The sequence below is a fragment of the Diabrotica virgifera genome, chromosome 2 (assembly GCF_917563875.1).
Source record: "Diabrotica virgifera virgifera chromosome 2, PGI_DIABVI_V3a".
Taxonomy (NCBI): Eukaryota; Metazoa; Arthropoda; class Insecta; order Coleoptera; family Chrysomelidae; genus Diabrotica; species Diabrotica virgifera.
The window spans coordinates 214,538,876-214,559,863 of record NC_065444.1 but is presented as its reverse complement, the minus strand read 5'-3'; the positions used below and the strand labels follow the sequence as shown (position 1 = coordinate 214,559,863).

Below are 20,988 nucleotides of genomic sequence, written 5' to 3'. Positions count from 1 at the left end.
CTAGTTTACCCTGATATAAAGACGCGCACTTCAGGCCAAACTAGTTTATCCTGAAGTGTATGTTTTTATATCAAGATAAACTAGTTTAGCCTAGTGTAAACCAATTTAATCTAGTCGAAAGTACATAATTGATTACAAATTGGTTGCTGATTTAAACGTAAGTTTAGAAGACACTATTAAGATTTGTAAGACTTTTTAAGTATTTAGGGTAAATGATAAACCGAGATGGCACTTGTATGAAAGATATAAAAATGAAAGTAGTACGGGGAAAACAAGCCACGAAAGCACTCCGTGGAGTGATATGGAAGAACACCCTAACTAAAGAAAACAAAAAAGGATTTTTCAGGGCATAGTGCTGAATATTACCCTACAAGAGCGGAAGAATGGCCAGTGACAACAATAATACGAAATAAAATACGAACAGTTGAATTGGAATTTATGAGAAGATGTCTACAAATTACCAGGTAGGATAGAATAAGAACAGAGGAAATATGAAACAGAATAGAAGTAGAATACTCAATTACAAAAAAGTTGTGGTAGTAAAAGTAGAGCCCTGAAATGGTACGGGCATGTACAAAGAATGCCGGAGCACAAGTGGCCGAAAAGATTACTGGACTGGGACCCGCGGGGAGGAAGACGGAGAGGAAGACCTACTGTGAGATGGAAAACTCACATAGGAAATGCTATGATAGATAGAGACCTGAGAGATGGCAACTGGGAGAATAGAGTGCTATGGAAGACGAAAACGGCAAACTCATAATGGGAAAAAGCCAACAAGAAGAAAGTAATTCAGCGAACTAGTACGGCTTAATACAACTAATAAATTGAATAAAATACTTCGTTCTTGGAAAAATAATCATTTTTATTAAAATTATAATTATTCGTAACAAACAAAAATAACATAGAGTTATATTCGCGGTCGGACGGACAGACAGCCTAGATCAAATTTCTTACCTTTAGTACCATCGTTGGATCATAAGCTTTCATTTGACACCTCATTTGTCATTCTACCTGGTATAATGACGGAAGAACTGAGTTCACAGACAGACAGACAGACCGACGGACGGACGGACACACGGACGTGGATAATTCAACGTTTTCACATTTTTTTTTTTTTTTTCAAAATTGGTGAAAGCAATATTAATTGGTACTCGATTTTATTCGTAAGTGTTTCTTTTCTTTTAATTTTTGGAGAAAACCTCATCCTTTTATTTATTATTTTTTATATTATTTAATTATTCAAGAATATATTGATTTATATCATGTATCAATATTTTCATTCGATGTGTCATATGATACAATATATCTATGTATAATTTTTTTTGCCATCCCTGTTGGGACGTGATTTGGGAATTCCCCGCATGTAAAAGTTCTTACATGTTCGCTAAATTACTTTCGACTCGGCTAAATTGGTTTAGACTAGGCCGCACTAATTTATCCTGAAGTGTGAGTCTTTATTATATCAGGATAAACTAGTTTGGCCTGAAGTGTGTGTATTTATATCAGGATAAACTCGTTCGGCCTAGGACAAACTGGCTTGTCCTGAAATCGGGTTTGGCCTGTAACATATATATGTACTCGTATATTATAACAAGTAATTTGTTTTTTAATTATACTTTTAGTGTTCGGTCTCCTGCGGTACTGGTCACAGAACAAGATCAGTTACCTGCCCCTCAGGAAGATGTATACCAGATGATAGGCCGACTCATGCTGAATATTGCGAAATGGGATCTTGCACACCTAGAGAGATAGTCTACCATACTTCTTCTAGCCGATCAATATCAACTTGGTTGGCAACAGACTGGTCGCAATGTTCAGAAGCTTGCGGTACTGGTACTCAGACTAGAATGGCAGTATGTGGGCTTCAGGATAAGGAAAGTTGTCCATCGGAAACAAAACCGGAGCTATCCAGAGCATGTTCAAGCGATAAGCAATGCGACGCACAGTGGTTCGAAGGTAAAAAATATTTAATAACTTTGTGATTATTTTAGTAGGTTCATTATTCGGCTTTCCAGAGAAGTTTTTTTGAAATGTATATCTATATGGAGCACACTGTCTCTCGGAAACAAAACTATTGAAAGCACATTGTTTTAGACGATAAAAGTAGATGTCGTGTTTTATACGATTATGCCACTACACCATTATACGATTTCAGTATAAATATGAACTTAAATCAAGCCCAACAAAATCTCTATACATTTTCCCAAATCAAAAAAAAAATAACTTGAAAATGGAGCACGATTTGGACATATGTATTTTATTTAACACGAAGGAAAATAAAGTATAATAAATAACTTATTTTATTTATAATATTATAGTTATTACATTTATTATAGTTATTATAGTAATATTATAATTATTTATAATAATAAATAACTTATTTTCGTTTATGGCGATCAGAGTAGATGGTAGGTACCTACTTTTGTACGTTACCTGTTAAGGGAGAAAATATGTATGTAGAGGTGTATTGTTGTCCTTTGGATTTGAATAAGTACCTATATATCTATGCATACCTGATGGTAATAAACAAACTTGAAATGGTAGCAGTAGACTGTTGTTTCCCAATTTAAATACAAAGATTAAAAAATCGTGCTTCTGTCTTCAATACATCTAAACTAGAGAAATATTTTCTGGAAGATATATTTGGCGTATATACTGACTCCTATAAATTATTAAAATGCCATAAAACTTTACCCATAATAAGGGTTGTCTTTTCAGTTTTGCATATAGCCATAAAGACAAAAAATATATAGACTTAAAGTAGTTTTTTAGTAAACTTTTTATTCAAATCAGTTTGGTAAAACAGTTATTCATCTTTAATTGACATCTTCAAAATCGCTGTTTTAAAGGCATCGATGGCTTCTTCTGGCGACTGGAATCGCTGCCTACGCATTGAATTGATTTAGGAATATGAAGAAATCATTGGAACTTAGGTCGGGGCTATAATACAGTGGATGGTTTAACATTTTGATGCTTTGAAGCCCCAAAACTCAATTGTCTTTTGGGTAGTGTGAGCACTTGCATTGTCCTGATTTAGGATGATTCGCCGTTGTGTGTTGCTTTTATTTTATTTTATTTGTCGGAGTTTCGCGATAACTTCTGATAAACAAACGATTATACAGGGTGAGGCAAATAAAGGGCCTATTAGAAATATCTCGAGAACTAAAGATAAGAAAATCATGAAAATTGTTATACAGGGGTTTTGAGGTGTGAGCTATTTAATGAAAATATTTTGGTCTCTTTGCTACTTCCGGTTATACCGGAAGTTGATTGTAACTTCGTTTTTTTTAATGGGACACCGTGTATATTTTTACATTTTTGGATTCTCCTCGATTTCTTCTTTCTTTAAATATAAAGTTTTGTAATATTATACAAGGTAGGTGAAAATATTCAATCACAAATAATTTTTTGGAAACAAATACATATTAATCTAGACTGATACTTAAAATTGCCAATAATGGTTGAACTGTCAAAATACCATCGAAGTTAAGATTGTTGGTGCGATTAACAATTAAGCACAAATTAAAGCAGTTAGGTATAGGGAATGCTTAAGAAATAAAAAAGTACTATGAAATATCATTTCATTACAATACTAAAATGTAGGGTGTTCCATTTAAGAAAACTCAGAAAATACTCATTCCGAGTTTAGACCCACTCTGTATACTAAAATTAAAAATTTAGCTATACTAATAATTGCTAACAATAGTAGACTATAATGAAAATCATTTGAACATAAATAGAGTTTACTATGTCAAACTACTACAATCCTACAGGGTGTGAATATTGCTACGAAATTAATAAGGAAACGTAATTATCTTTTAACCTACCCTGTATAATGTTACAAAACATTATATTTTAAGAAAGAAGAAATCGAGGAGAATCCAAAAATGTCAAAATATACAGGGTGTCCCATTTAAAAAAACGAAGTTATAAGCAACTTCCGGTATAACCGGAAGTACCAAGTAGATGAAAATATTTTCATTAAATAGATCAGTCTTCAAAACCCCATTATTACAATTTTCATAATTCAGTTACCTTTAGTTCTCGAGATATTTCTAATAGGCCCTTTATCTGCCTCACCCTATATACCAATAAGAAGTAACCGTTCTTCGTTCTTCTAAAGCAATTGTTGCCACATGACCAGATTTTGACACAAAAGTTGCAACCATTTTCTTTGACACACTTCGAGAACGGATCACCTTTATTGTTTTTTTTTTTCATCGTGAAACACCCGCACAGCGGATTGGCGTTTATTTTTCAGTTCATAGGAGTAAATCTAAGATTCGTCGCCACTAACAATGCTATAAACGTTTTTTGAACTTCCTTTGTTGAACCGTTCCAATGTTTTTCGACACCAATTGACGCGAACCGCTTTTTGCTCTTCTGTGAGCAAATGCGGGATCCAGCAGAAAACAAACTTAGTAACACCCAGATCTTCGTGTATGATCTTTTGGATAAAGGTCTTTGAAATGCCCGCAGATGCCTCTATGACGAACCGCATCAATGTTTTGCAGTGTGATTGCTGTTTTGGGTGGGCCTTGCCTGGGTTCGTTGCTGAGTCTGGGGTGACCACCAGAAATTCGCAATACCAGCGGGAAATAATTGACTGGTGGGATGCTTCATTCCCAAACACAGAAACTATTTCAGCGAGATATTGCTGTTGAGATAATCCTCTTTGAAAATTGTAAAAAATTATTGCTCGAAAATGTTCTCGGCTAAGATCCATTTTTAGACCGACTTGCTAACTTCAATAAATCTGCACGACTTGTATCGTAACGGAACTCTGTATTTATATCAACAAAAGATTGAAGTTACATTTGTGTTGGAAGGTTTTATTGGTGGCTTCGTCTAAACAGCTATATGTAAAACTAAAAAGACAAATCATAACTGAGAACAGGTTAATATTTTGGCTTGGGTGTGTTTGGCTATTTTAAGCGGTGCAATTTTTAAGTTATTACATTCTTCGAGAAAAATGTTCTAAAACTAATAATTACATATTTGGAGATAAGTCACTTTTTAATTAAAATTCTTTTACTTGTATTCTATACATATATATTTCTCACAAAAATACGAACAAAGACGCCGTAGTAATAACTAAAAAATGCTGTCATTCTGCAGCAAATTTTCATTAAAAATATTTGTCTTCATTTGAAAAGTATTTCTTTAAATTTCCATAACGCAAACTCTGTCGTTTTTGGCAGAAGTTACTTTAGTATGAGTCTACCCCTAAATCCTTGATACATTTTGTTAATCTCAAATAATTACAACTGGATTTATTTTCTTAAGAACGTCATGAGTTGAAATAATTCGTAGATAGCTGGGTTCAAGTCAAAAAGTTTCAATAATTTTCTAAAATACCAACATAATTCAAAAGAACACTACAACTCATTTTAAACATAACCTTAACTTCTTTACAAGATTGACATAACTCAAAATAACGCATTATTCTTCACAGAAAGTGTTGTATTATTATGCTTTTGAGAAAGGATGGCATAACTCAAATTCGTACTTTGTTCTTTAAATGAAATACGATAATACTTGTTTTTTTTTAATACTTAACTTTATACTTTCATTATACACTTTTTTAATGACTTAAAAAGTTACAGTGTTGCACAAAAAAAGTACGTGCACTTAGCATGATACCTGGGAAATAACTGAAATCTGAAATATGACAATATTTTGCAAAATGTTACTTTTGCCATCTGATGGCCATAGGCATAAACCAATTTTATGACGTTATCACACAAAAAATTTGAAATATTTAAAATCTGTTCACTAAAATTGTTCATTTTTTACTTTATTTGGGATATGACGTAGGTATGGCATGTAAATGTACTATGTATTTAACAAATAAATGTTACAGGTCCATGGGGTCCTTGCTCAGACGGCTGCTTAGGTAGAGGCAAACAAAAGAGAGAAGTGGTATGTGTAATTAAAATTAGAGGAGTGCCTCACGTAACAAACGACATGACCTGTCCATCACATTTAAAACCTGCGGAAGAGCAAGCTTGTGAAAGTGGATGCCCCCCTCGTTGGTACTTTGGAGACTGGAGGCAATGTGAAGGTATGATTTTCGCATAAAACTGTTTCTCTTTGAAGGTTTATTTTTAAGAAATCTTGTTTCCTTCAGATTATATCTTTGTTGTTTAGGTACCTGCCCTGTGGGAATTCAAAGAAGAGAAATTAGATGTTTGGATCCGTATGGAAGGGACGTTGAAGGATGTCCAGAAAACGACAAACCAGTAGGAAAGAGAACCTGTCCCTGCGAGGCGGACAATAAAGGAAGATATAAACCAGTGCACGATGAACCAACTGATCGTAAGTAATAGTCTTTTTAATATTAAGCATTAGCACACCGTATAGTTTATTTAAACGAATTTAAACACAAACTATAACATACTTATATCGATTTTCTTCTTTCACGCTTTCAATAAAAGGTACACGTAGTTTGGTTAAAAGTAAGTACCTAGTACTACACAATAATGTTTATATATAAATTTCCGATAAATTTCTGCAGTAAACAAATATTTTCAATATTTCAACATATTACCACCTTGTACCTGTCCCTTTAAAACTAGTTTTTTATCCATATACTTGCCAACTATCTTTCCCGCCAAACAACGAAACTAAGTTTTTTCCCTGGAAGCCGTGTGTTGTGAACCGGTTGTACTGCAGCCACTTGGCTTATTGTACTGTACATCTTGCATTCGTTTATTAAACCCATTCCAGAATTCTGAAACCCTGTACCAGCTTGTACAGGTCTAGTGGGTGGGTGCCATATATATTTGGAGTCACTTCGATGTCTCCGAAAAGTGTTTGCCGCCTCCGATCCAATGCCTCACAGTCATGCAAAATAGGGTTGGCTGTTTCAGGTTCTCTGTTACAGAGTCTGCAGCTCAAGTCTCCATGAAACAGCCCATTGTATGCAGGTGACCCTTAACTGGCGCATGTCCAGTGAGGAAACCTGTTATGACTCTGAGCTGATTCCTGCTTGATTTCAGCAGTAACTCAGCCCTACTAGCACATGTCCGTCCTTCGTCCTATATACATCTTGCCATGTATTTGACCATTTACACTATCCCAGTATGAGTTGTGTTGGCTTCGGATCCAGGCTTTTTTTCGTTCGCGTACGGTGCTTTTTGGCACTCCCACGGCCGGCTCTGGACCCAGGTATTTTGTAGCTGATGCTCTCTTGGCAAGTGCATCAGCTCTTTCATTGCCGTATATGCCCCGATGACCTGGAACCCATACCAGTATAACACTGTTATGTTGTGCCAGTCTGTCAAGTTCTTGTCGACATTCCCATACCAGCCTAGAGTTCACCTTAGGTTTTATAAGAGCCCCAATGGCTGCTTGGCTATCTATGCATATGTTAACCTGCTGCAGTTCGAATGCCCTCAGGTTGTTTTCTCTTGCACATTGCAAGATTGCAAAAATCTCTGCCTGAAATCCGGAGGTATATTCTCCCAGTGGAATAGAAATGTTGAAATTTCCACCGTTACAGAATATTCCTGCGCCCGAACCGTCTGCAGTTTTAGACCCGTCCGTATACCAAGTGTAGCCCTGCAGTCTGAGTCGAGAGCTTCCTCTGTCCCATTCGTCTCGTGGGCAAATTTCCACTTGAAAAGGTACTTCAGGCCTGTATCTTGATGTCATATGGTCATATGTCATCATCCATTCGGCATCATTAGACTATGTCCTGATTTAACTGGTACGTTGCTCAGGTTTTCTCGCAGTCTATAATATCCCATTCTCGCCTCACCTGTTATTGTTATATGTAAAGGAGGGATATCCAGTATCAATAGTAAACTATAAGTTGCCCAACTACGAGTCTGTTTTCAACATTTGCCGAATGCACACCGCATTTAAGAAGCTCCAGATAAAATGTAGTTTTTGTTTATTTTTCACCTTAAATCTAACAAGATGATAAGTTCTGTAGCCTTAGCAACTAGGCTGTAACTGATAGTGCAACATGGTAAAATAATATCAACTGTATCAACTGTAAGTACAACGATAATCCTATGCAGTGGCGATGCAAAACCAGATGCAAAAAATCTTATTTAAAAAAATTAAGATCTTGCTAAATGTATAGGTATCATAAATAATATCATTTTGTATATCACTTGAAACTCTCGAAAAAACAGTTGGTGGTTCTAGATGTTGGCAAAATTTTTGATCTTTTTTGGCAATTAATGTTAACAATTCCCTGTAATTGCCTCGATTGTCAGAGTCGTCGCCCTCAAAATGACCACGGAACGCTAATTATTGTTTGGCCAAAAAACATTCGGTATCTATTATTATAAGTGTGTTAAGGATATATATACCTATCTATTTTTTTAACAAGCTCATTATGTTTAGCAATATTTGCTTTAAAAGCTTGGATACGAGAACTTTCGATTCTTGTTTCGCCAAACTGAATCAAATTGGGTATACATCTTACATGTAGGTAACGGAGAAATTTCATGTGTCCTTTTTAAAACTCAAAACTATTTAAATCGTGAACCTGGTCCACCCATTTTTCTGCAGAAACCAGAAGACATGGCCAACAATACAGTCTATTTTTCTTGCAACCACATAACCAAGGATTTTCACTGTATTTACCAACTAAATTTAAAATATCGATCAACTTTTTTTTATTCCTTTTTTAAATTGTTTAAAATACGCTTTTCCTTTTCAATAATCTCATTTTTTCTTCAAAATTATACAAGAAGAATTACTTTTCAAGTAGTTCATCGATTACGCAGCGACACTCATCCATGGTTAATTGCACGCACACTTTTTATAGGTTCTTCTTCTTCTTCAAATGCCGTCTCCTAATCGGAGGTTGGATACCATCTAAAGCTCTAAAGAGTTCTATAGAACTGCATCTAAACCAGTCCCTTAAATTCTTTAACCATGACATTCTCCTTCTTCCTATACTCCTTCCGCTTCTTATCTTTCCCTGTATTATCAGTCTTAGCATTTTATATCGCGGTCCCCTCATTACGTGTCCCAGATATTGTAACTTTCTTATTTTTATTGTGTTTATTATTTCGCATTCTTTACCCATTTCTCGCAGTACTTCCGTGTTCGTTTTCCTCTGTGTCCGTGCTATTCTAAGCATCCTTCTGTAACACCACATTTCAAATGACTGTAGCTTATTTATGTGTTCTTGCTTTAATGTCCAGCCTTTAATGTCCAGCTTTCAAGTCCATATTGTTATATCGAGAACACGTAACATCTCAAAGCTCTTACTCTCAGTTCTAAGCTAAGGTCTTTGTTGCAGAGAACTGTTTTCATTTTTACAAACGCATTTCTTGCTATTCCTATCCTGCTCGTTATTTCTGTTGTTTGATCATTTTTCTCTGAAATCTAGGTTCCTAGGTATTTGTATTTATCAACCCTTTCTATTGGTACATTTCCCAAATGTATGCTTGTTTGTATGTTTGTTTTCTTAGTTATTATCATGTATTTGGTCTTTTTTGCTTAGTAGTATGTATGTTTTGCTTAGTAGTAGTTAGAGTTGTTCAGCAGAGCTTGCCATAATCACGGTGTCATCTGCATATCTTATGTTGTTAATAGATCTTCCGTTAATTATTATTCCTTCTCTTTGAGATAGCAAGGCTTTTTCAAAAATGGCTTCACTATATGCATTAAAGAGTAATGGAGACATAATACATCCCTGCCGAACTCCTCTCCTGATTTCAATTTCTGAACTGGGTTCGTTATCTATTACAATTTGTGCTCTTTGATTCCAGTAAAGGTTTGTTATTATTCGTAAGTCCCTTTTGTCTATGTTTTTGTCTTTAGAATTTGGACTAATTTTTCATGTCTTACTTTGTCAAAAGCTTTCTCAAAATCAACGTAACAAACATGCACATCCACATTCATGTCCATGCATCTTTGAGCTAACACATTAAAAGCAAATAACGCCCCTCTGATTCCTAGTCCGTTTCTGAACCCAAACTGACTATCATCTATTCCTTCTTCTAGTTTTTCATGAATAATTTGAGAATGTGACTTATTAATGATATTGTTCTGTATTCACTGCAATCTTTAGCGTTTGTATTTTTAGGGATAGCACAAAAGGTTGAGAGTAACCATTGTTTTGGTATGTTTCCTGTTTTGTACACTGTGTTAAACAAGTCTACGATAATTTCTAAGGTTTCATCATTTATGCATTTTAAGCTTTCTACTGGGATTTGGTCTGGACCTACTGCTTTACCATTTTTTCTGTTTTTTAATGCCGATTTAATTTATTCTTTTAATATCTTTAAAACCGTATCATCTTCTACTTCGACTTCAATCTGCTCTGTTCTATTGTCTTTGAACAATTTATTTATATATTCTGCCCATCTCTTTAATTTATTTTTCGTTAGTACTCAACACAAGTTTCCCATCTGTATCTTTTAGTATTCCCGGTTTTCTTTTTCTGTTGTTCTGAGTTAATTCCTTAATTTTTTTATGGGTGTTAAAATTATCATGTTTTTTCTGGTGTTCTTCTCTTTCTGCGCATTGTTCTTTTAACCACTGTTCTTTAGCCTGCTTAATTTTGGATTTTATTTGTACTCACATTTTGTACATTTTTATAGGTACTGTAACCAAATTTAAATCTGGTAACAGGGCTACTGATATACACAGCGCGCTTATGCCGCGCGCGCCGTCGCTCCTAAATTTTCAGACAATAGCCGGTCCCGAGCCACAGCGAACAGCGAGGATATAACCATTGCATTGTAACCACAAATGAGACTGGTAACAGAGTATAATAAAGTGCATGATAAAGTGCAACTGAGTCACATAAACTCGCCAATATTTTCGTGTGTCTACGAGTAGTTGGATATTTACTGAAATAGGTACCTACTATTAACACATAATATAATAATATATTTCTATTGGTAAAAATATTGGTAAATGGAATTATTCATCGTCATAAAATATTTATTTGCAAGATTTTTAACTGTTACCAATGGTAACAGTGGTTTTCATGGACGCTTCGCCAGTGATCCTATGACGTTGATTGGATACATTGTATTCAATCAACGCCTAGGTTTGTACATCTTATTCATTTACTATTCACTTCTCGTCAAGTTCGCGGTGTTGCCATTACGTGTCAACGGTTTGCTATTCTATCAAAAACTCTAGGCGGGATAAACAGTTTCACAAACTCATAATTTAAACTTATAATATCAACCTGCTATCTCTCAATTATTCTTCGATTAATTTAACTCTTCAATATACCTACTTGTTGTTATTTTATAAACATTGTGTTTTAATTACCTATTGTCCTTTCCCTATCCCTTGCAAAGAGTAATCCTTGCAGGTGCTGTATTCCCAACTGGTCCTTCGACAAATATAAAGAAGAAGCAGTTCCCAAAATATGTGTGCGATAGTCGACCAGATAACCAGCCGAGTTCGCTACGACGAGTCCTTGAATCTCACAGTTTCATTATTTAAATTAATTGCAAGTAGTTCTACTCAAGAATCGAACAAGGTATCAGAATGAACCTAGTTTTGTGTTAGTCGCGATATTAGCACAACATTAAGAACTCTAGTACTGCGCTGCTATGGATTGAGCATTTTATACTATGATGTGGAAGCTAGACCCTAACTAACGCCATGTGTAAAAAAACTGGTAGCCTTTGTAATTTGGTGCTACTAATAGATGCCCAAAATATGATGGATGGGCAAAGTGCGTAAAGTAGAACTCTTTCTAATATTGGATAAGAAACATGAAGTTTTATGTGAACGTCTTAAGAAATTTATTGATAGATACACACTCCTAAAATTAATAGCAGAACGAAATATTCAAAGAAAGAAAGCTTTAGGTCATAGGCACACTTCTTGAGTAAAGAACCTTGGACCATGGACAGCACACCGCCTCTCCTTAAAAAAGCTGTTGACAAAGTACAGATTGCGTTGATGATAGTCAACGTTCATCATGAATATGTTACTTGAAGATATTCCAGACAAGGGCATTTTGCATTAAAATACCAAAATAAATCATAAATTGCAGCTTGTGCGATTTGATGGTGATTAGTACCTCTCAGTTCTTCTTCATTCTTCTGAGGGCTTCGTCGTGACTCGGTTAATTCACGGAATCTTTGATATTTCCTGATATAACCACGTCTCAAATGCTTTCGATCTTCAGTACACATATTCGTTCAAGGTCCACTTCAACACCATAAAAAAGATAATTCTTACTTTTGTACCAAGAGAGAGGTTGTGAGTCTTGAAGACGGCCCCCATCCAGTTGGAGGTACGAAGCAAGTTTTTCCAACGTGCTCTCTTATCTCCTGGTTATTGGTCCATCCTTCATTTATTGTGGTACCGAGGTAGGTGTAGTGCGCCAATCTTTTTACTGGAGTTTCGTTGACGTAGTGTTGACCTTCTGTTATTGTTTCTTGCTATAATGAGATTTGTCTTCTTTTCATTGATATTTAGTCCCTACTGTTGAGTGTAATACGTGATTTGGTTTATAAGGATTTGTAGGTCATCTAGGTTGTCCGCAAATATCATCTGCATATCTGGCGTTGTTTAGCCGCTACCTGTTTAGTAGAATGCCTTTTTCACTTTCGTGCAAAGCTTTGATTAAATTTTTTCAAAGTGGAGCTTGAAGAGTAGAGGAAACAAAATCCAGCCTTTCTTGACTCTATGCATGATTTTCAGATATTCAGTGTGTTCACCTTCAACTCAGATTTTCGGTCTGATTCCATGAAAGGTTTCTAATTCTTTTCAGATCTTGAATGTGAATTCCTGGTTCTCTTAATATTTAAATCATCTTGGTGTGCTGTGTTCGATCAAACGCTGTTTTGGAATCAAAGAGACATGCGTATACGTCGCAATTGACATCTCTGCATCTCTGGAATAAGACTTCTACTGAGAACATGGCCTCTCTCATACTAACAGCATTTATAAACACGAAATGAAACTTCAATTTTTTTCTAGATACTTCTACATTACTTTGTGCATACAGTATGGTGGAAATGTCTGGAATACATTCGATATTTCGTAAACCGGAGACTTTAAGGAAAAATCCCGAAACAGGTCGATTTTTATTTTTAAATTAAGATATTTTCGTGTATATTTCATACGAGTGACGTCGATATCATCACGTCCATATGGATGACGTAATCGATGATTTTTTAAATGAGACTAGGGGTCGTGTGATAGCTCATTTAAAAGGGTATTCAATTATGTATTCAGTAACATGAATATAAACTTTTTTTAATTAAATTATTTGACAAAAAAAGAAGAATTTATGCAATTTATTTAATTCAAAATACATTTTACTATTGTCAGAAAACAGAAAAGAATGTGTATTTGACAAATAAGCATTGTGTTTCGCTTAAATTCAATGTTCAAACCAGCCAACGCAACCTACCTGCCTCTTGGAAGTTTGAACATTTAATTTAAGCAAAAAGCTACAAATACAATAAAAAGCAAAAAATAGAATATTTCTAACAATGGGAAAAGATGAAAAAATATATCAACTACAAGAAGAAAACATAATAAAATGGGAGATTATGGGACTGACATGGACAAGGAGGAAAGGTCCATGTCTAATAAAAATTACCATGTCTAATAAAACTAAAGTGAGGAATTGCAGAGTACTACTACAGAGGCATTGATGACAACACTAACTATGGAATCGGCTTTTCTTCCTTTCTCCATTTTTTTGTACTGAAACATGGGGCAAATTTTTGCAAACAGAACACCGCATAAGCAATCAGGCAATATTATATATTTTTCAAGGGTGACGAAACTGAATTTTCTGCGTAAATATCATATTGTTTTGTTTTGTATTGTTTTTTGCCATTTTTAAAATACAACCAATAAATTTAATACGTTTTTATGTATTTCAGGATACTGCGTTGACAAAATCCACAAATGCAAATTAGCTGTACAGGCAAGATTGTGTCATTATCCTTACTATGTCACTCACTGTTGTGAATCGTGTCGAAGAGCGCAAGAATCGTTAGAATAAGAAGCTGTGATTGGATAATATGAAAATTGTTTAGGTAGTCAAAAGTACTGAAGAGAGGAAAACTTAGTAATAATACCTAAATATGAACAAATGATTGAGCGCGAGTGGTATAAAAAGTTCTGTGTCTTTTGTATATAAAAGAAAGAAAATAAGACATGACAAGAAATGATAAGTTATAGAAAAGATATGGGTATCAATATTATTATTTATATCGATAAAAAAATGTATGTTTTATGTATTCAGAATGTTGCCCCCTTTATATTCAACATTTTCAGAAACATCAGGAATGCAGTAGGCATCTAAAGACGTTGAAGACGTAATAATATAACTATAAGTGTCGGGATTAGCCTGAATTGTTTTAATGTCTATTTGTTTGTCCCAATAGATTTCTGCGAAACTGTCACAGATCCACCAATAAATCGGTCTGTTGGTGATTTATATCTTGCTATTTTAACCACGCAGGTCTCCTCCTTCGGCTTATATGGTTTTTCTATTCCTTTTCTTCTATTTAGTCTCCATTCGTTGATACAACTTACGTTAGAGCTTATTCTAATGTCTTCATTTATCTTTCAACGTATTTTCTGTAATTATTTTCAGACCTCTAATCCCTGCCGTTTTCAGTAGTATTTTTGTTGTGGCTGTTTCGGGTCTTGTTTCTGATGCATATGTCATTATTTGTCTTACACTGGCTTTCACTCTTGCACTAGAAATTCTTGACTTCGTCTCAGTATTAATATGTCGGTTTTCCCATATTGTTAAGGCATCCTACCAGTCTATTTGCTTTTTGTACTTGATCTCTCACTTCCTTGCCCAGGTCTTCATAGATGGACAGTCTAATTACAAAGTATTTTCTTGAAGAGAAGTATCCATATTTCTCAAATGTGGTCTCGAGGTAACGAAGTACAAAAACTCGAAGAAGTACCACAATTATTTTTTTTTATACAGGGTGTCCCAAAAGTAGTGGAACGGTAGAATATTTCGCGAACTAAACATCGGATCGAAAAACTGAAAAATAAGTGTTCAATCATTTTCAAAAATCTATCCAGTGACATCAAACCCCAACCCCCACTACATCCCCTGGAGGTGGGGTGAAGGGTAACTTTAAAATCTCAAATGGAAACCCCTAGTTTTTCTTGCAGATTTGGATTCGTTACGTAAAAGAGCGCAACTTTTATTCAAGACATTTTTTCGAACTGTGGATAGATGGCGCTATAATAGGGAAAAACGATTTAGCCTGATACCGTAGATAAATTATAGAAACGGTCTAATATCTCGAGAAATGCACTTTTAAATGAGAAACAAAAAAAAAAGGTTTTTAATACTTTTCGAAAACCTATCGAATAACACTAAACATGACCCTCCAACCCACCCCCTGGACGTGGGGTGGGGGTAACTTTAAAATCTTAAATAGCAACCCCCACTTTTTATTACAGATTCGGATTCGTCATGAAAAAGTAAGCAACATTTATTCGAAACATTTTTTAGAATTGTTGATAGATGGCGCTTTAATTGGGAAAATACGATTTATTAGCGCCATCTATCAGCAATTTTAAAAAATGTTTCGAATAAATGTTGTTTAATTTTTCATGACGAATTCGAATCTGCAATAAAAAGTGGGGGTTGCTATTTAATATTTTAAATTTACCCCCCACCCCATCTTCAGCGGGTGGGTTAGAGGGTCATGTTTGGTGTTTATCGATAGAATTTCGAAAAATATTAAAAACTTGTTTTTTGGTTTCTCATTTGGAAGTGTATTTCTCGAGATATTAGACCGTTTCTATAATTTACCTATGGTATCAGGATAAATCGTTTTTTCCAATTATAGCGCCATCTATCCACAGTTTGAAAAAATGCCTTGAATAAAAGTTGCGCTCTTTTACGTAACGAATCCAAATCTGCAAGAAAAACTAGGGGGTTCCATTTGAGATTTTAAAGTTACCCCCCACCCCACCTCCAGGGGGTGTAGTGGGTGTTGGTGTTTGGTGTCATTGGATAGATTTTTAAAAATGATTGAACACGTATTTCTCAGTATTTCGATCCGATGTTTAGTTCGCGAAATATTCGACCGTTCCACTACTTTTGGGACACCCTATATATTAAAAGATCAAAGGACGCGTTTCGGCTCATCACGAGCCATCATCAGCTTAAAATACAGGAACAAAAACAAAGGACTGACCAGACCAGGAAGGAGGAAGAATCCGCTAGTTTACATTATACTATAGTTCAACAAACTTCATTATTAGGTTTATTAAGTTTTCAAGCTATTTTTAGCTGGACAGTTATCCTGTCCACAAGATGGTTCCTCCCAATGTAGAAGCTCTACACAAGTTTTACAGTCAAATTACTACTAAAAATGCTGAAAATAGCTTGAGAACTTAAAAAGTCTAATAATGAAGTTTGTTGAACTATACTATAATGTAAACTAGCGGATTCTTCCTCCTTCCTGGTCTGGTCAGTCCTTTGTTTTTGTTCCTGTATTTTAAGCTGATGATGACTCGTGATGAGCCGAAACGCGTCCTTGTATCACCTTTTAATATAAAAAAAAATTTGTGGTACTTCTTTGAGTTTTTGTACTTCGTTACAAGGTATTGTATTTCCCTTACTGGTTTAGTACTGATGCCATCGATTTCTATATTGTTATGCTCTATTATATCTATTTAATTAGATTGATAAGCAAATTCTTACTTTAATTAATTATTCAATTATTCTATTTACTGCCTTTGTAAAAACAAAACTAAATTCAAATTAAATTTTCCAATAAATTTTATTCTCAGGGCTAAATTTGTATTGGCTACAATACCTATGATCTGTGGCTTCTAATATTTCTGATTGCTTACTTCTTCCAGGGTGGAAATAGGGAAGTTGAAAACACTCAATATCATATAAATGTAATCTATTGTTTTATCAAATAAGCCGCGTACATGTGATTCAAAAAATATTAAATTTAAACTTTGTTGCAACAATCTCTTACTTAATAAATTAAACTCTAACTCTGATATCTCCTTGTTTTGACAAAAAAATTATTTAACTAAGTTATTATTTACTCATACTAAATTTAATAAAATTTACTTTTCTTCTTTTGACTTGATTTCTCAAATTTTAAATGACTAACTGTGTAAAAAAAAGTTCAATAAACAAATAAACAAATATGGGTTTGATATAAAAAAATTATCTCCATTCCGACAAATAATTTGACTAACCTTTTTGTTTCTTCACTCTCTCGTTCTCTGGATTGCGCCGTCCTTGATTTTCACAACATGTACTCTCTGGATGTTGCGAAAAAGTCCCTCTCGTCAAACTGCTTCCAAAAATCATACAGGATTTTCTCGAATTCTGTTACTCAGTTTTCCTTGTTCGATATCTTGTGCAAAAAAAATATTAATCAGCTACTCGTTCTAGACAAAACAAAGGAAGCTCCCTCGGACCAGGAAAATTGACTCTTCAACCGGTCGACAATTTGGTTTCAACTTGGTTCTGCTCGCAAAGGCTGATCACACACACTCTACACTGATTACTAAACTTTTAAAACAAAAAACTGGACTGCCTTCCACCGATGTTAATTACACAGTGACCTCTCGTCTCTCGCCAAATATTGACTCCTTTCCACCTCAGCTTTCCCACTCAATCCAAAACACGCCTCTCTCCAAACCTTTCATACCCATTTCTTCTGAAACCAAATATTTTTCACAGAACTTTACCAATTTGTCATATTTCAAAAGATATCATAATTAGTTCTTTCCTACTTTCTACTTTAGCATCTAAAACTCATACAATGTGTATACAAAACCGTCTTTGTTTTCGACCACGATGTCCACTTTCTAATCACCGCAATGTTTGTTCATGTCCCGTGCATTTCGTCGAATCACTTATTAGTCGTTTCACTTTTTCCCGAAACACTTGCTTAATAGCAAAATTAAATTCTAAACAATTTTGGTGATATACAGGGTGATGAAAAACTATGATTTCATGGTCGTTGATATAAATTTAATTTTTTCTGAATTTCTTTACAAAAAAAAACAATTCTACAACAATATATTATATTAAATTATTTTGATCTTATTTTACATCTGTGGAGTAGTTTTTGTTGACTTTCTTCATCTGGGCTATCAATATTGCGTAGTCTGAGTAACAGAGTATTTTTACTTCTTTTTTCCCCATTATGTATCCTCTCCATTTGTTGAATGGATGCATAGGGCTGAATGAATCCTCATGTCTTATTCGGCTGCCTATATCTATAATAGCTACTGTAAGTTGTCCATCTATCCTTCCGTCTTTTTGATATTCCGTCTTTATACGCAGCTTTTTTATTCCTCCGGGTTTTAAGTGTTTTTGAACTTTCAACCCCATTTATGTATATTAACTCCTTCATTTTTGGTAATTTCTGGTGTTTCCGGTTCTAGCGTCTTTGTTCTTCCTCTGCATAGAGTTTTAGATTGATGCATGTAATTTCTAATAACGTGACGCAAGCAGTAATATAATGTGTATATGTAGGAATTTTAACTAAAAGAAGTTTTGTGATCTTATTTATGTATTTGAAGCTATTTTTATTCATAGTGATATGTTTTTTGTTCTCTTCTTCTTCTTTTTCGAAACTCCTTATGCCCCTCAGGGGCGTCGGAGGTTTTATTCATCCTCTATCCATATCTTCCATTTCTTGCGGTCCTTTGCTAACTCTTTCATTTGTTGATGTGTTTTTCCTTTTTCCTGTCCAGTTTCTATAATCTGATCGATCCATCTCTTCCTTGGCCTCCCTTTCCTTCTTTTACCATATCTTTTTGATTCCATCACCTGCTTTGGTGTAGTCTTCCCTGGTCCATTCTGTTAATGTGTCCATACCATTTTAATTTTCTTTTTTCTATCTTTGTTATTATCGATTCCTGTTTCAGTCTTTGTCTAATATTTTCATTTCTTATTCTGTCCAATTTCGTTTTCCCTGCTATTTTTCTTAGCTGCTTCATCTCCGCTGCGTTTATTGTACTGTCTATTTTTGCATTGTTTACCCATGTCTCACTTGCATATATTAACGTTGGTACAGAGATTGCGTTGTATACCTTCAGTTTTATTTCTTTATCTATTTCTTCCTTTCCAAATATTGTTTTATTTAGTGCATAGTAGATCTTATTTGCTTTTTCCGCTCTGCATGAGATTTCTTGATCTATCTTTCCATCCTCTGATATTATTACTCCAAGGTATTCAAACGTCGAGACTGCTTCTATTATTTCGTATATAAAAAACATTACGAAATAATTTTTTTTGTTAAAAATCTTTATTTGGTAATACCAATACAGCGATTGTATAAAAATTAGTTAGGTATACCCAATTCCATGAATATACGACCCTCTTGGATTATCGCGACAACGAATATTTTACTCTGCAAAATATGAAGAACGAAAGTAAATTGCAAATTATATTGTTGTTTATTGGAGTAATTATTGCAAAATACTTTCGTACTTCTTATGTTGCACACTAAAATATTCGTTGTCGCGATAATCCAAAACAGTCGTATACTCGTGGAATACACCATACTATTGATTCCTTATACATATTATAATCTATTTTTCATTATAATTTCCAATAAATTTAACTGAGGTACCTAACAAATCAGAACTTTAAATCAATAATTATATACAAAAGACACAGATCTATGAAGATTGAATGAAGTTTCAATATAAAAATAGACAAGTAGTAAACCCTGTTTTGTGTATTTCTTTTTATCTATGACAACAGATTCACTTTTTTACCCCTACTATTAAGCAAAACATGAGCCTCTATAAGGTAATGGGGTTGCATCTCCAGATATAATTTAAATAGTGTTAGCAGCAACCAGAAGGGTATCAATATTTGGCATTTATTTTATAATTTTGTAATATAGGCAAGTAAAATAAAAGCAAATGAAAATGTAACAATTTATAGATTGTTTGCATGTTTATATACGTGTATAAAATAATTAAATCAGAACCAACCGTAAAATGTTATCTCATGGATTTTGGAGAGGTAGATTATGAGTATGAGTTACACATTATATTATGCAATGTTATTCACATTTCCTCAAACTATCTAAAAATTACGGTGCTTCTAATAGGTTATAATTTGAGAAAAGTCATCGCATAATAACTATTTTCTTTTTCTTCGTCGCGTGCCATATCAGAATTATTAGGCGTTGGCGATCACCATTGCGAAGACCTCTAGATTTTCTGTCACAAGGAATGATTGCCCTGCATTTGGTATCTATAAGTCCACTCATGTTTCTCTAATTTTGATGACCCTCCATAGTACCTTATCGTTAGTTTTCCTTTTAGTTCTACGTATCTTCAACATCCGTCTATGAATCCCCATTTCTAATGCTTAATTTAGTTAGGTTTATGCGATACTTTTAGGTTCCACACTTCTGCTCCATACAAGAATACATGCCAAACATAGCACTGAATCATTCATTGTCTCATTCTAAACACACCACAAACAAATGTCTTCACTTTCAGAACAGTTATTTTAGTCATTGCTATTATGCGTTTGATTTTTATGCCTGGATCTAGTTTGTTCGTTATGATAGTTCCTAAATATGTAATTTTGCGAATTTTTCAACTGAAACTGCATATAGTTGAAGCTGTGCATCGGGATGTAGGTTACGGCTAAAGTCTAAAAATTTGGTCCTGTTTGATTTTATTTTAATGCCCATTTCCTCTCCTAATTTGTGAATACAATCAAGCAGAATTTGGAGACCTTCAATTACTCTATCATCGGCATATCCGCATATTATATAATTCTTTGTTGATTTTTATTTCATACAGCTGCCATCAAGTGCTTTTTAAAATAAATAGTCCTAATAATCGAAGAATGTTGAGGGCAAAATGTAAGTAACCTTGTCTTACTCCTCGTTTTATGGAGATTTCGTCGGTTTAACTCTCTCTAATTTTTATGGACGGTGTTTGATTCCAGTACAGATTACATAATGACACCATTATCTTTATAATCTTCATAATCATTCATATGCCTATATCTTGTAGAATCTGCATTAATTTGTAAGT

General features: G+C 34.4%; 1 protein-coding gene across 6 annotated transcripts in view; it reads left to right on the top strand.

Annotated features, from left to right (window-relative positions):
• The window catches only part of LOC114331602 (ADAMTS-like protein 4), a 470,719-nt gene extending 455,785 nt beyond the window's left edge, over positions 1-14,934 (top strand). For 5 of the 6 annotated variants that reach the window (XM_028281204.2, XM_028281210.2, XM_028281206.2 and 2 more), the window contains exons 7-11: positions 1,623-1,956; positions 5,864-6,064; positions 6,151-6,318; positions 6,438-6,458; positions 13,842-14,934. In XM_028281204.2, the coding sequence (XP_028137005.2) occupies positions 1,623-1,956; positions 5,864-6,064; positions 6,151-6,318; positions 6,438-6,458; positions 13,842-13,963 (846 nt within the window). In that variant the 3' untranslated portion in view covers positions 13,964-14,934. The remainder of the gene's footprint in view (positions 1-1,622; positions 1,957-5,863; positions 6,065-6,150; positions 6,319-6,437; positions 6,459-13,841) is intronic. The other variant, XM_028281212.2, reaches the window with a different exon arrangement.
• Positions 14,935-20,988: the final 6,054 nt, after the last annotated feature.